Source organism: Xenopus laevis, chromosome 6L (genome assembly GCF_017654675.1).
Source record: "Xenopus laevis strain J_2021 chromosome 6L, Xenopus_laevis_v10.1, whole genome shotgun sequence".
NCBI classification, from domain to species: Eukaryota; Metazoa; Chordata; class Amphibia; order Anura; family Pipidae; genus Xenopus; species Xenopus laevis.
This window is the reverse complement of record NC_054381.1, coordinates 79018674-79035748: the sequence shown is the minus strand read 5'-3', so window position 1 is coordinate 79035748 and position 17075 is coordinate 79018674. Positions and strand designations below refer to the sequence as shown.

Genomic DNA, 17075 nt, shown 5'->3' with positions numbered 1-17075 from the left:
CTGCACGAACAACACTAAGGTTCTGCGGTGTAAAATAGTCCTGATAGACACACGGGCAGCCTTCTGCAGGGGCTCCTATGGGATACACTCTGGAGGGCCAAGTTTCCTTGTAAGGCTCATCAGGGACCCAGTATAGGAACCTGACCTTTCCCTTTTCCATTGAAGGCCCCTGGGTGACATATTCAAGCCCGTCAAATAACGGGTTATCCATAAGAGCGTGATGCACACTATCTGGAGGGCAACGCTCGGGTATGCCATCAACTACAACGGCCTGACACGGCTCCACTTTCTCTAAAAGAGCCCACAGATACACAGCAGAGGGGTTATCACAACCGTTTTCTCCTTTTTGGGGGACTGTGCTGGCAGGCTTGCATAAACACAGGGACAGCCATCCGGCAATCCATGAGGGAAAATCATAGAGGGCCCCTCACCATCATTGGGGAGCTCATTTTCTACTTGCCACAATAGCCGCACAGTGTCCTGAATCTCTGAAGGAGCACGGGCTATGAACCGGTACCCTATACATCTGGGGAACATACTTAAGGGCCATGCAGCTAGGTACACAGGAGCAAGTGGGTGAACTCCATCTATCACCACAGCTCGCCGAGGGTTAATATCTTCCTTAATAGCCCAGGCATACACTGCATCAGACGTTATCAAGCCTGGGATAACTGAGGGGAAATGGCCCTCCATTTCTTTAGGCAGTATAGTAGGCATTTTCACTATGGCTCAATACTATACTGTGACTGCGCCAGAATATTTGGGCGGGAGAGAAGAACCACAGAAGTCTCCCGCCTCTTTCCTGGCCTTTTTCCTATTGAGTCCGCACCTGCAGCGCCTGTCACACTAGGCTGCAGTGCGGTGTTACAGTTTAACCCTTTGAGGCCCCACGTTGGGCGCCAAAATGTAGCGCTATAGTAAATTGAATGCACCTTACTCTACTATAAGAATTTGTTGCTGTGGAATTTTGTACTGCGTCATGTTCCCCGTCACTACCCTAGTACATATGCTCCGAATGAGACCTTAAAACCTTAGGGAGTGAGCCTTCGCAGTGAGGTGGAAGCAGGGTGTAGTGCAACTGTAACTGTAGTCAGGGTGCAAAGAATTGGGCGCCAGTGGTTTTTATAACTTAACCAAATAACAGATTTATTGAGCACAGTATACAATCCTCCGTGGAATGTACACAGATCAGAACATTGCAGGTTCATACAGTACATTGAATAGGCAGTACTCACAACACCTTTGGTCAGTATGATTCTCCTCAGAGATAGGAACAATACATGCAGCTTTGAGGAGGTACACCCAGTTTTCAGCCTTTACCCTAAGTGGAACCTGAGGGGAATCTACCTAGGGTAGATACCCTAGGTCTGTACACTTAGTCCCTACTTCTGGGCAATGAGTACCCTGGGATCTTAATCCCACTACAATCCTCGTAGGAGCCTCAAGCTGCTCAACTAAATAATCTGAGAGTGATCCTAGAGTGATCTATAAGGGTGAGTAGCCTATTCTTACTAGGCCTGACCTGTCTAGGTTCCACTCGAGCTCTGCCTCCTGCACAGGCTAGAGCCAGCACAAGATGGACCCTGAAAGCATGGCTTCAGAGCCTTTTATATCCTAACACAGTGCCATCTGCTGGACATTGTGAGAAGTAGCAAGAGTCAACAGTACCCCTCCCAACTGTATTTTAGGACCCAATTAGGTGTCCATAACATGGAGGGACTGCCTGACAATAATACTAGGGGTGGCTAGTTTACACATCCCTGCATTAGGTAGAAAAACGGTACTTTGGTCTGGGGTGAATGGCTATAAGGGTGGAAGGGCTGGCGGGTAAAGGGTGATCCGTGCACCACAAGCAGCTGCATATTCGCTGCCACTAGCATTACGTACACTGGTTCTGGGGAGATTGAAGGAGAAGGGTGGTGTGGGAAAAAGCAGACGCCTTGCGCTGCTGCTCTCTCTCTGGGCGGCATCGGTTTAACTCTCCACTAATATCGCACAGATTGGTGCACATCGGGAGTGAGTGGTGCGGACGCGGTCTCAAGTTACCATTAACCTCTCACTGCCCGCATATTAATAACTCCGGTTGAGTTGCTGTGGTAGCGGCATCTGTATCGATATTATTATAAGCACCAGAACGCTAGAATACTAAGTCAATCACGTTGGTGATAGATTACCTCAGAACCATACAAACTGTATAATGCCAAGAACGCTAAGAACACTTAGTTAATCACGTTGGTGATATATTACCTCAGAGTCATACACACTGTATAATACATGAGGACCACAATAGCAGTGCTATAATCATTAATAAACACGCCGTTTGACCCTACAACAGTTCAACAGTTCAGCAGGTTCAACAGTGATTATATGAACTGTGATAATCAATCCAGCATAGAATTTTTGCTTACCGTTTATAAACTGACGACCCAGAGTCATAACAGCTTTTCATTCCTAATCTTTCTTTCAATATGTATTTTCAGTCTATTTATTTTTATTACTAGAAGTAAAAGGTTTTTTTCTTATTTTTCTTATTTTTGGGACTCTCAGATTGAGTCAGTGGGAAGGTGCAATTTATGGGACATACCTTTTCTTTTTTTGATTCAATTACATGGAGTTTTCCATTTCTCATTATCAGTAATGAAGAGATTTACAGTTTCCTCTTTCAATCAATTGATTTTATACCCCAGTTAATACTGTAACACTTACATATATCAAATAAGAATATAATATCTGGAAACAAATATGCTACCTGTGCAATGGTTCGATCTGGACACCAGCTACGAATAAGAAGAAGTTTTCTGAATGTATCCAAAACATTATCGTAACCATCAGGTAAAGGAGCCTCTTCTGGGGCCTCTACATCAAACCATACTTTCCAGTTTTTTTCATTTCTTGCAACTTGACCAAGAAGATTGTTAAAGGGAGTCAAGTTTGACAACTGCACTAGATTAAGCCAAGTCATATCAAGTATCCATTTTTTTGGTTTTGGCTCAACAGAATTGAGATCTAGGGTTGCACCTCCTGAAAAGACAAGATATAATTGGTTTATAACTTATTGATTTTATTTACAGTAATAGCTAAGCTGAAGCAAGATAATATTGCACTTCACTCTCCTATCTACAACTGAATATTTGCAAACAAGAAAGTTTCTGCACTTATGATAAGTTGTAGCTTCATGCTTTGCATTATTTTTAAAGGAAGGGAAATTAAAAAATTTGATTATTTGCCCCTAGATTGCCAGTGTCACATATTACACAATAACAAAAATTTAAAGCAACAATAGAGCTCACTTGAATAACTGATTCTAGTACAAACAAAATCTAGCAAAATAATTGCCTTTTGCACAAATCCTGCAAGTAGAGAGACATGACATCTGGTGATTTTAAAAGAGTGAGCTCTAATACATCTTATAGGAAAAAGGATATATTGAATCTAACTGTCAATGAATATCTGACAGCAACTCCTGCATGAAGAGAGAACGAAGTGAACAGATGCTGAGAGATGGATAGTTAAGATAAACTTGATTATTTCAGAAATGGTTCATAATTTTTAATTGATTATATTTAGAAAACTTCTTATTTCAGTATGCTGAATACGCTTATATTACATTTTAATTTTGTGATAGTTCCCCTTTAACCTCCACATGGAAAAAATTAATTTAATTGGTATAAAAGTATTTTTTTTTAAATTTTCAAGTTATTTGTATAGGGAATAATTTGAAGTACTTGTATACTTTTTGACCTAACCAACTCCTTCGTCTCATCCATGTTTTTAACCAAGTACAAGGGTGCTTTGAAACTTCATGTGTTCAACATAAAAAAAAAGTTTGAATAGAATAAAAGCAATGGCATTACCTTTGATAAGCGTTTGAAATTCATTGTGAGAAATCTTCTTAGCTTGCAGGTCTATTTTTAGTGCCATTAACAATGTAAAGAGAAACTTATGATCCTCGTAAAGGCCACGTGCTGTGTACTTAAACACTTCAAAGGTAAGATATTCTATGATGTTTCCAATTCTCTTGGATGTTATCTGGGACTTCACAGATCTTTCCATTGATATGTCAAAAATTCCTAAGAATTGTCGTAGAGATATCTGGTACATTACATTCACCAGGCTCATTTCCACAATGAGAAAATAAAGAATGCTGCCACGTGTGGCAACAGGCCGGTACTCTTCCCGAGCTGTATTAATCTTCACTTCAGTCTCTGCTGCAATTGTTAGCTTTTCACTGACCTTGAATGCAAGTGACAGAAATAATTCATATTATTTTTCATTCTGATTTGTCACATGGAAAGTGCACTGTACTTTTAGGCTTATGGACTGGGTATTGCAGCCAGTTAAGACGCAAGCTAACCATGTCACCAGGGTTGACAAAGGATCAGTCAACATCAGAAACAGTCAGTTTCCATTTAAACAAATGGAAAACTGAATGACTGAATAGCTAACTTTAGGAGCTTCTCCATCAACTGAAAACTCGCAGTCATGCAATAATCTGAATAAGAGACTGCATTATGAATAGGAGAGGGCCTGAATAGAAGGATGAGTTATATAAAGTAGCAATATCAAAAAGACTGTAGCCTCCCAGAGCATTTGTTTTTAGATGGGGTCAGTGACCTCAAGCTGGAAAGAGTCAGAAGAAGGATACAAATAATTAAAAAACTATAAAAAAACAAATAATGAAAAACCAATTGAATCAGCCATTCTATACTAAAATTTAACATTAAGGTGAACCAATCCAGTTTAAAGGAACAGTAACGTCAAAAAATAAAAGTGTTTTAAAGTAATGAAAATATAATGCAGTGTTGCCCTGTACAGGTAAAACTGCTGTGTTTGTTTAAGAAAGGCTACTATTGTTTATATAAATAAGTTGCTGTATAGCAATGGGGGCAGCCATTCAAAGAAGAAAAGGCTCAGGTTACACTGCAGATAACAAATAAGCTCTGTCTGTCTAATGGTGTAATCTGTTATTCATTAGTTAACCTGTGCCATATAGCCTTTTTCAATTTCTGCCATTGCTCCACAGCAGCTTGTTTATATGAACTATAGTAGTGTTTCTGAAGCAGACAGATCAGTTTTACGAGTGCAGGGCAACACTACATGATATTTTCATTACTTTAAAACACTTACATTTTTTGGTGTTACTGTTCCTTTATAGCCAAGGTTTGCTGCCCACCCTGAGATCCAAGAGCTACAGTAACTACTCATTTCATATGACCATAGGTTAACACTGCCTCAAGTTTGTCACATGAAAACATGACCCTGTGACCAAAATTGTAGGGATTTACTTTTTTAATTTTATGAATCAAAAATTCATTGTCAAAAGTGTCAGCCATTGCATTAAATGGTTTATTTATTAGATGAAAGTCTCTTACAACCACCATTACTGTTTCAATAGAGTCTTCCTTATTATACTCAAAGGGACTAAAATCCCTTTTGGCAAAGTTGAACTTGCATTTATTCATTAGGATAAAATATTTTCCTGTTATTTCCATCAGTGTTAATTTGCCCATATAAGGCAGGTAATTTGGGTTGACATCTTTATGAAATCACAGTACGGCTTGTACCTCCTCAGCTGTGGATTTTGTTATTCTGAGCACTTCAATCAGAGATTCGTCATCCACTAAAGAGCCCTGTGTGCTAGTCAGACGGAAAAGGAGATTGTCCTCTAGTTCCTGCATTTTCCGCTTATTGGTTGTCACTTCTTCCATTAGCTTAACTCTTTCAGCCTCCAGCTCCTGCAGACACAATGGAAAATATATAACAACATTCTGCATTATCATATCTCAAATTATAAAATTGTTTGCATGTTTCAAAATCACTGCTTGGTTAAGAAGAAATTTACTGTGTTTATGCTTATCTGAAAACTGAGTTTTTCAGACAGACCTGAAAGATTTAATATTAAGAAAGGAAGACAAAAGAATAATTTCTGTTTCTTTATTTATTTGCTTCTCTTGAGTGTGTTATACACACAGTGGCATATTTTCAGTGTGCTGAGTAGCACCTCAATTCTAAGTTTGTCAGCTACATTGCCAGAGCACTTGGATATATCTGCAAATTAGAATTTTCATCTTCTGGTAGACTAACAACAAAGCAAAGACTGCTCTGTAAATCTGCAGAGAAATCTTCTGAAGTAGTTTATATCTCTGCATGATAGGGTGCTAGACAACGTTGTCATAGCTGCTTGTACTTTCTGGTAAAGTTGTCCAATTGATTTTGGCAGTGCCAACTTTATTAATAGCGTTTAATAAAGATTTAATGTGAATTTCAGCTTCCAAATACATGTTCAAGCTCATTTGTGTGAAGATCAAAATAGTTTTTTTCTAGATATACTTTCAAGATCACACCCATGGTCCCTCAGGACAAATAGGATCAAATACACTAACTGGAACAAATGTTAATATTTAATTACTGCAGTGCAGTTTGAAATGCATGTATCTGATTTGATAATGAGAGTGAAATAACGAAACCAGATAATTTAGATAAGATGATTAGGGAGACTAATACAGATGCAGCCACTTTGGTTTGTCTGTTTGACACAGAATAACATCTATCTCATTTAACACAGAAACCTGTGTCACAACATCCTATGTAATTAAAGCATTCACCATTGTGAACAATGGTGCTTTGGTATGCTAATGAATAGGCTAAATGCATTAAATGAGTTAAGATGCCTTCAGATAACACAGTTTCTTCAATTAACCCTGAGTCATGACACATTTAACTCACAAATCCAAGTGGCTTCATCTGTACATGTAGTTTTCTGATCTAAACTGAATCCTTTCATATGATCTGTAACCTAAAGCTAGCCAAACATGGGCAGATTTGGCCTCCAACTCAGCTCCTTCAAACTGAGTCAACAGCTTATGTGCCCATGTATGGGCCCTATCCAGAAGCTAATATCTGATAGATTGGCTAAAAATCAGGCAGATATCAATTGGATTCGGTAAAATAGAGGCACATCGGCTAGTTGATATGGTCCTCTCCCAATGGCCTGCCAATTGTATTGCAGGCAAAAGGCTATATAGGGTAGAGACCTGCTTGTTTGGTGACCTTGCCTAACAAGCAAATCTTATGGTGTATGAAACTCATATTAGTCTTCCTAGGTAGTGGTGTACATAGAAGCAGTTTGCACACATATGAGGAATGAGTGTTCCCTTTGATGTAAATGTAAAAGAAGACCATATCCTACTTACAAAATTTCGTACTGAAAAAAAAAATGACCTCTTTTAAATGAAAATAACAGGGAAATGCATTGACTGTAATTTCTCTTTAGTGATATAATCATGGCAGCCAAAATGAATATTCATACCTGCTTTTCTGTGAGAATGACCCGTCCAAGAAGTTGGTCTTCCAACCCTTTCATGGTAACAGTAAAGTCAATGACAGCTGTCTTTGCACTGATTTCTGGCGTGTAAGCTGGATTTGCCAATTTTGTTGTAATATAAAGAGCAAAGGCCTTCATTACATCAACCTCTTTATCTCCAACTTTAACCTAAAATAAAGATGATGTATTCAGTTAGAAACTGTAATATCCTCAATCTAGGTGACACTCCTTGTTTTTATTGCACTTTGAGGTAATTGTCCAAATGAAGAGGCACAATAGCACATTTGTCAGCCTAAAAAAACAAACTGAAATTGCATTCATTACAGTAGCTTCAGTGTGTTGCCCTTTTCCAATCAATGATCTTACCTTCCTACTCATGACTTACTCAGTACAATGTGCCCCCATAGATCTTACAATATACATAATTATAGTAACTCAGTTTTATATTTTATTATATGTTCAAAGTGTACTACCTTAATTTGAAAATGTACAGTTAATTACATTTTTTTTAATTCCAAAATTCTATCTATGTAATCATGTTAGTGTGATGTGCTATTGTGATATAGCTCTGTGTTAATCAATTTACTATATGAATCATTTAAAGCTATTTGTATTTTTTTTCCTGAATTTTCTTTCCTTGTACTTTTTTTCTGTTGAGAGCAAATCCAAGCTTGGGTTCTGAATTTAGTCAAAGGTGAGCCCTGTAAGATTTGAACTTCTATCATTTAGGGAAACAAGATCATCTCTGCTCAGACACAGCTCCTTATGCCCTCCTATAGGCATTCTATTAGGTCTGCATTCCCATTAAAATAAACCAAGTGGTATGGCCCAACAGTGCATGTGATGTGGTATGAGGACATGGATAAACAGAGCAGTAAATAGTTTCCCATGGTGTTTTCATCTACATAAATGTACTGATAATGTGTAATGAGAGATACCATAAAACATATCCTAGCATATGTGTTCTCTGGTAAGCACAGTAGTGCCCGTTTAATTTGCAAGTTAGAATAGGATTTGGTTCAGTATATGGCTATGTTTGTCATGGAAGATTTGATATGCATAAATGATTAAATTTTTGCCTTCATAATTTTTAGGCTTGGCTTGTTAAATCCTGATCATTGTATTTTTTTGACTGTGTATTTTTGTTGCCGAGTTATGACCAATAAAATGTATTACTTTTACACGTTCCAGAATGACCTCTTGTTGTAACATGTCTTTAGATGTAACATGTAAAATACATTTCTTGTGACTGAAAATGTAAATTTGTTTTACCTTGAAAGTGGATCCAGATTTAATAAAATTCTTCTCCAGAACATTGTCTAATGCTGGATCAAGTTCCTCTCCGACATCTTCTATTAGGAGTGGTCTCCCCAATGAAAGACAGTCTTCTAGGTGAGATCTAAAATACTTGTGGTTCAGGGAAGTTACCTGCACACAAGTTAAAATATTAAAACAATAATTTTTTTCCAAAGCGTAGCAAACGTATCCATATTACTCTATTAGTATACATGCTAGATGCACTAGTATGCACTAAACAGGAAAGATAAATGCAATTAGAATTGGGTATTTGTGTTTATAGCTTCCCATTAAATGTAACAGCATATGGGCTAAACCATTTAACTTTAATTGCAGAGCTACAGGCAGAACATTTGTAATTGTTATATAAGTAAAGAAGGGTATAGCTGAGAAAGGGTGCGTAACAGATGCAGGGCTTTCCCTGAAGTTACTGACAACAATAAATCTGATAATCTGATCATTTGTGGAACACAATATTTATAAGTAGCACTTATAATCGTAAAGTATATAAAGTTGATAATGTACAAGCAGATATAAGGTATGGAGCAGATAGTTGGTGTTTTTGCTTGCCCATACCTGTAGTTCATTGTTTTTTTCTTTGTTTTTGATCCATATTTTTCCTTGTCCTTGTGGGTCGATCAACAGAGGAAATCGGGATGCCTTGGTGACTATTATTCCATTCTGGATAGATAGGTCATCATTTGGAAGTCCTTGAAGGTTCCATTCACCAATAGTAGCATTGTCAACAAGCATAGCGATAAGGTTCAGATCCTAAATGTAAAATTTGATATATTAGATTTAATTAGCAAGGCAGTAGCCCTTAATGATGGCCAGAGTTTGTATTTAGCATACAATTTGCAAAAATGTTCAAAATTTTGGAGATCCACTCTTTAATAACAGCATTAAAGGGTAGGAGGAGTCAGGGGCAGAGGAGTTGGGGCAGTGCTGGAAGAGATGGGTAATGCACAGAAGCCCGCCCCTGCTCCAACTGCCTTACTCTGCATCACCATAATGAGATTCTGCTAGAGCTGGTTATAGGGTAAACCATTTCTCACAGGATCCAGCATGCCTGGTTGCCATCTTGTTTGAAGGATTGACTTAAAATGACATACCGTTTTTTCATAATTTGGATGACACAAAATTATGCAGCCTAATTTTGTGAAACTGCATCAAATATTTGCCACACGGCTCGTTTTGCTTTGCGAGACGAAAAAAAAAAAAAGAGTTACATAGTTATAAAGTTAAATTGGGTTGAAAAAAGACCAAAGTCCATCAAATTCAAACCCCTCCACATGAAAGCCAGCATCTATACCTACACACTGACCCCTCCATGCCCTCACATAAATTAAATATACCCATATCAATTCTAACTATAGATTTTAGTATCACAACTGCCTTGGATATTATGCTTGTCCAAGAAATCTTTCAAGCCACTCTTAAAAGCATTAGCAGAATCAGTCATCACAACATCATACAGCAGTGCATTCCACAACCTCACTGCTCTCACTGTGAAGAACCAACTATGCTGCCACAAATGAAAGTTCTTCTAGTTCCTCTAGTCTGAAGGGGTGGTGCAATGATCCATTTTAAGGTTGCCTGCTATTTGTCTATAATGTCCTCTAATTTACTTGTAAAGTGTAATCATGTCCCCTTGCAAGAGTCTTTTCTCCAGAGAAAACAACCTCAACCTTGACAGTCTACCCTCATAATTTAAGTCTTCCATCCCTCTAATAAGTTTGGTTGCAAGTCTCTGCACTCTTAATTTTACTTTATTTTGATTATACACTTCTTTTTCTTCTGCTTTCTCCAGTTCCCTATTTTCTTACATTGCCACACAGTGGCCAGACATTAAAAACACAAGTTTTTTTGGCTGAGATTGTTTTAGGGGTTCTCCACCCAAAATAGTAAAAGAAAATTTAATTCTAAACAACTTTATATACATGAATTAAAGATTTCAACGGTTTTAAAGTTATTTGTAATTTATTTGAAAGTAGTTATCAATCTAGCATTCATTCTGACTCCTGAACCAATGTTGCAAGTCTCGCCCACAGGAGATCTGACACCAGCTACATTGTGTTGAGAATGAGAAATAGAGAACAGACTGCTTTCATCAACATTTCAATTATGTTTAAAATGATGAATGTATATTATTGTACAGTTGCTTAGAATTACATTTTCTTATACAAAAATCAGTTTTGACTTACTCTTTTCTACTCTTTATTGAACCTTTGTTTATCTGTGCCTTCTGCATTTCTTATAAGAGGCAGAATCCCCACTCAGATTTGCTTCTAGCAAGATGCAAATCTAGACTGACATTAGATATTTTCTTATACAATGCTGCTAAAGCATTCAATCAGCTATTTCTGATGCAGTCTGCAATCTCATAAAGCCTCTTCAACAAGAGAAAGTAGCAATCTGCGTACAGTAGCTAGCAGCACTACATCTAAACTAAATTTGGAATCTATCACCTATTTATCATCACAGAACAATTTATTTTGATAGAATTTACAATGACTTAACAAGTTTAAAATGCTCAGATCTGGTAATATCAACAGAAAAATAATTTTAAATGAGAAGGTACCTTTTTTTGTTCTTTAAAAAATATTTTGTTCCAAGAAATATAATGTGAACCGGTAACTGGAACACAGTGTGAAGGAAGATATATTTCTTACTCCCATATGTACAGCAGTTCTGAGTGGGTTAATTCGCCTAGAAAGTCTCACCTGGGGAATAATTAGCAGGCTAGATCAGCTAGCTGCTAGAGAGGGTTGGTGCTCAGAGAGGAAGATTGAGACACACACTGATGGGAGCTGGGTGTGGCCATTGGAAGCGGCTGTTTATTTTTCCCCAAAGGTAAAGGACTTTTGCAAAGGTACTGTGACTCTGGGGAGTTGTACTGTTTGTGTTTGACCGGAAATCCCAGTAGGGGACTGGTAGTAGAGAGGGAAACTACTCTGTGTATTCGTTAGAGCCCAAGTGGGGCAAGGATTTTGTCTTGTTTTATTTAGTTTTATGCTGCTTTGCTCACAGAATCTTTATATGTGAACTATAAATGGACTTTACCCTGTTCAAGACCCGTCTGTTCCTATGATCCTGCTCACAATAATTAAAGAAAAATGATTGGTTGTCTGAGGCAAACCCAGTTTGCAGTTAATATTACATTAAGGGGGTTATTTTTCGAGTGTTAACGTTTTTTTTTACCTCGAATGACCCCAAAATCGATTGTTATCTTATTTAAGAAAAGAAATTGAATGGAAAAAACCCGAATGTGCGAGTTCGAGTCCTGCAACCCAAAACTCAAATTAATCAAGTTTTCGGATCAAATAGATTCAAGTTTTCAGCCAAAACCCTCCAAATAAAACTCGAGCAGGCTATTAACCTCTTCAAATAGTTCAAGGGACCTCTAACAAACAAGGGAAAGTTGTGCTCACCACTATTTTTAAAACCATTAGGCGGGGGTGCAATGAGGGTGTGACCACAAAATACATATAGTCAACTACAAGAGGTCCTCTGCACTCAACCCATTATCAATATATTTAAGACAGAGACATTTTGTGCATACTGCTACTAAAAAATGCCTTACCCTTTAAACACAGGGATTGTTTGTCCATATTATATTGCAATATATTTAAGCTGGCCAACTACGTCAAAGTCATCCCATATCTGGCCAGTCCTACACTTAATTTTCATCTGATTCATTAAGAATTCAATTGCTTAATTATACATTTTACAAAGGGACTAAGTTTTACCTGCAACTTACTAGCTGCTTTCAAAGTAAAACTCCCAAACTTGGCTGCCCTTTTATTAGACACCAGTGGGATCACCTGACTATAGCTGGGAGGGTTGGGAGCTACAACATGGAGCTGGTCACTGCTCCTGTATAACTATAACAAACAAGGGAAAGTTGTGCTCACCACTATTTTTAAAACCATTAGGCGGGGGTGCAATGAGGGTGTGACCACAAAATACATATAGTCAACTACAAGAGGTCCTCTGCACTCAACCCATTATCAATATATTTAAGACAGAGACATTTTGTGCATACTGCTACTAAAAAATGCCTTACCCTTTAAACACAGGGATTGTTTGTCCATATATTGCAATATATTTAAGCTGGCCAACTACGTCAAAGTCATCCCATATCTGGCCAGTCTGAAAGCAGCTAGTAAGTTGCAGGTAAAACTTAGTCCCTTTGTAAAATGTATAATTAAGCAATTGAATTCTTAATGAATCAGATGAAAATTAAGTGTAGGACTGGCCAGATATGGGATGACTTTGACGTAGTTGGCCAGCTTAAATATATTGCAATATATGGACAAACAATCCCTGTGTTTAAAGGGTAAGGCATTTTTTAGTAGCAGTATGCACAAAATGTCTCTGTCTTAAATATATTGATAATGGGTTGAGTGCAGAGGACCTCTTGTAGTTGACTATATGTATTTTGTGGTCACACCCTCATTGCACCCCCACCTAATGGTTTCAAAAATAGTGGTGAGCACAACTTTCCCTTGTTTGTTATAGTTATACAGGAGCAGTGACCAGCTCCATGTTGTAGCTCCCACCCCTCCCAGCTATAGTCAGGTGATCCCCACTGGTGTCTAATAAAAGGGCAGCCAAGTTTGGGAGTTTTACTTTGAAAGCAGCTAGTAAGTTGCAGGTAAAACTTAGTCCCTTTGTAAAATGTATAATTAAGCAATTGAATTCTTAATGAATCAGATAAAAATTAAGTGTAGGACTGGCCAGATATGGGATGACTTTGACGTAGTTGGCCAGCTTAAATATATTGCAATATATGGACAAACAATCCCTGTGTTTAAAGGGTAAGGCATTTTTTAGTAGCAGTATGCACAAAATGTCTCTGTCTTAAATATATTGATAATGGGTTGAGTGCAGAGGACCTCTTGTAGTTGACTATATGTATTTTGTGGTCACACCCTCATTGCACCCCCGCCTAATGGTTTTAAAAATAGTGGTGAGCGCAACTTTCCCTTGTTTGTTATAGTTATACAGGAGCAGTGACCAGCTACATGTTGTAGCTCCCACCCCTCCCAGCTATAGTCAGGTGATCCCACTGGTGTCTAATAAAAGGGCAGCCAAGTTTGGGAGTTTTACTTTGAAACAGCTAGTAAGTTGCAGGTAAAACTTAGTCCCTTTGTAAAATGTATAATTAAGCAATTGAATTCTTAATGAATCAGATGAAAATTAAGTGTAGGACTGGCCAGATATGGGATGACTTTGACGTAGTTGGCCAGCTTAAATATATTGCAATATATGGACAAACAATCCCTGTGTTTAAAGGGTAAGGCATTTTTTAGTAGCAGTATGCACAAAATGTCTCTGTCTTAAATATATTGATAATGGGTTGAGTGCAGAGGACCTCTTGTAGTTGACTATATGTATTTTGTGGTCACACCCTCATTGCACCCCCGCCTAATGGTTTTAAAAATAGTGGTGAGCACAACTTTCCCTTGTTTGTTATAGTTATACAGGAGCAGTGACCAGCTCCATGTTGTAGCTCCCACCCCTCCCAGCTATAGTCAGGTGATCCCACTGGTGTCTAATAAAAGGGCAGCCAAGTTTGGGAGTTTTACTTTGAAAGCAGCTAGTAAGTTGCAGGTAAAACTTAGTCCCTTTGTAAAATGTATAATTAAGCAATTGAATTCTTAATGAATCAGATGAAAATTAAGTGTAGGACTGGCCAGATATGGGATGACTTTGACGTAGTTGGCCAGCTTAAATATATTGCAATATATGGACAAACAATCCCTGTGTTTAAAGGGTAAGGCATTTTTTAGTAGCAGTATGCACAAAATGTCTCTGTCTTAAATATATTGATAATGGGTTGAGTGCAGAGGACCTCTTGTAGTTCAAGGGACCTCTGTCATTGAATTCTACAGAAAATCAACAGGTTTTAGGTGATGTATTTTTAGATTAAAGCTATTTCCAAAGTCGGGGTAATTTTTTATGTGAGCGCCAATTTTGACACGCATCAGTTTTTTTGTAAAAGAACCACCTACGTTGCGTCAAATGAAAGTTCTTTTCTTCTAAAAGGTCCCCTGCTATTTGTCTATAATGTCCTCTAATGTACTTGTAAAGTGTAATCATGTCCCCTCACAATTGCCTTTTTGCCAGAGAAAACAACCCAAACCCAGCCTACCCTCATAATTTAAGTCTTCCATCCCATTAACCAGTTTAGTTGCAAGTCTCTGCACTCTCTCCAGCTCATTTATATCCCTCTTAAGGACTGGAGTCCAAAACTGCACTGCATACTCCAGCTGTGGCCTTACCAGGGACCTACTGTATATAGAGGCATAATTATGTTTTCATCCCTTGAGTTAATGCCCTTTGTTATGACAGAACTTTATTTGCTTTAGTAGCCACAGAATGACACTGCCCAGAATTAGACAACTTGTTATCTACAAAAACCCCAAGAACCTTCTCATTTAAAGAAACTCCCAACACACAACCATTAAGTGTATAACTTGCATTGATATTATTTTTGCAAAAGTGCAAAAATAATATCAACATCGAACCTCATTTTTCAGTTTGCTGCCCAGTTTCCCAACTTAGACAAATCACTCTGCAAAGTGGCAGCATCCTGCATTGAACCTATAGTTCTGCACAATTTAGTATCATCTGCAAAAATAGAAACAGTACTTTCAATGCCCACCTCCAGGTCATTAATAAATAAGTTGCAAAGCAAGGGACCTAGTACAGAGCCTGTGGTACTCCACTAACAACACTGGTCCAATTAGAAAATGTTCCATTTAGTCAGTTCTTTATCCAGGTACAAATACTATGTTCCAGGCCAACAATCCTTAATTAAAACAGTCACAGACAAGTAGCAGCATGAGTAATTGATGTAATGCTTAACAGGAAGGAAACTCCATAACACAGTAAGATGAAGTAGCAGAGAAAACATAACCGCAGATTCAACATGAAGCCTTATACAGAAGACTCTAGTACTAGAACAGAATCATCAGATTCAACAGGAAACGTGCACAATTACTTTATCTCATATTTAACAGTTATTTATCAAAGTTCAAATGCTAGAGTTTTTTATATCTCAAATTAACTTGAATGAACTTGCAGCTCGAATGGTATCTTATTTAAGAAAAAACTTGAATGGAAACAACATGATGCTGCTTGTTCGAGGTGTGAAACCTAAAAACTGTAATTAAATAAGTTTTTGGCAGGAAAAGCTTGCATTGCTTGAAATATTTTCAGGCAAAACCCTCTGAAAAAAACTTGAACATTATGGAGGATATTAAAATGTTTAAACGGTTCAAGGAACCTCTGCTATTGACTCCATGACCTTGACAGGTTTTAGGTGGTTCATTTTTGGATTCAAGCTTTTTCCAGGGTAGGGGTCAGTTTTGACCAAACAAATCAATCAGAAAATGCAAATTTTCTTGGAAAACACAACTTGAACCTAATAAATAACCCTCCATATTTCATAAATTTTATTGGTACAGGTTTTGGACCTGGATAAGGGATCTATCCCTAATGTGGATCACCATACCTTAAGCATACTAAAAAATGATTTAACCCTTTCCCTGCCAGCCATTTTGTCCTAGATGCGAACATCTACTGCAGTTTTTAGATATTTTGCACTCTTTCACTTTAAGGGCCTTTCCTGGAGTGGTCTTTTAGTTTACCCAGGAAAACAATATATTGTTTTTTTCAGGACAACCTGAACTTTCAAACTTTGCAATTTTGGTGTAATTCTACTTCTGTAAAAAATATAGGCTTCTAAGTGTCAGAAATATCAGAAATATCAGAAATATCATTTATTTTATGTACGAGAACACAGCCGATTTGGAAAGGTCTATGTCTCCTGAATGCGGCAATACCAAATATATGTACAAGCAGTACACTACCAAATTTCCAAACCACCGCTCCCCAAATGGCATACTTCTGATTTCAAGGCCAAACATTCCACTAAAAGTAGGTTTACCCTAGAAAACTACCCAGATTCTGGTGAATCAAAAATGGGTAAATATATCTTTGTACTCCAAACTACCAAGTTGCAATTGTTTCCTAAAGTTATAATGTTTTATAGAAATTGGTGAATTTTTTGAAAAATTACCTCAAAGCTTCCACTCTACAGCATCATATTTCCCACACATCATTAGTTATCAACACCCCAAATATGAAAGCCAGGGGTCCACTGAACAGTTTGATGCCAAATATGTATAGGTGTGCCCAAGCATGTGGTATATAGGGGTCCTAAAATGTAGACACCTCATTTGAGCTATCAGTTCTGTAATTCAAGAAAATCAACACATTTACATAGTTTGGGGGGGGGGCAAAGTTAGAAAAAAGTACGTTCACCCCAGAAAACCATATATTTTTGGGAGGTACACACTCCTCCGAATCCAAATTGGGTATGCATGTCTTTCAACTCCAAAGCACCAAGCCGCAAACCCTTCCTAAATTTGGCAATTTTGGTGCC

The 17075-nt window shown here is 37.8% G+C and overlaps 1 protein-coding gene across 5 annotated transcripts in view; it reads right to left on the bottom strand.

Annotated features, from left to right (window-relative positions):
- LOC108718513 (dynein heavy chain 5, axonemal) overlaps nucleotides 1-17075 on the bottom strand; it is a 379491-nt gene that overhangs the window by 96761 nt on the left and 265655 nt on the right. For all 5 annotated transcript variants that reach the window (XM_041566222.1, XM_041566224.1, XM_041566225.1 and 2 more), the window contains 6 exons: nucleotides 9197-9391; nucleotides 8597-8752; nucleotides 7310-7492; nucleotides 5565-5735; nucleotides 3855-4233; nucleotides 2750-3021 (listed from right to left, as the gene is read on the bottom strand). In XM_041566222.1, the coding sequence (XP_041422156.1) occupies nucleotides 2750-3021; nucleotides 3855-4233; nucleotides 5565-5735; nucleotides 7310-7492; nucleotides 8597-8752; nucleotides 9197-9391 (1356 nt within the window). The remainder of the gene's footprint in view (nucleotides 1-2749; nucleotides 3022-3854; nucleotides 4234-5564; nucleotides 5736-7309; nucleotides 7493-8596; nucleotides 8753-9196; nucleotides 9392-17075) is intronic.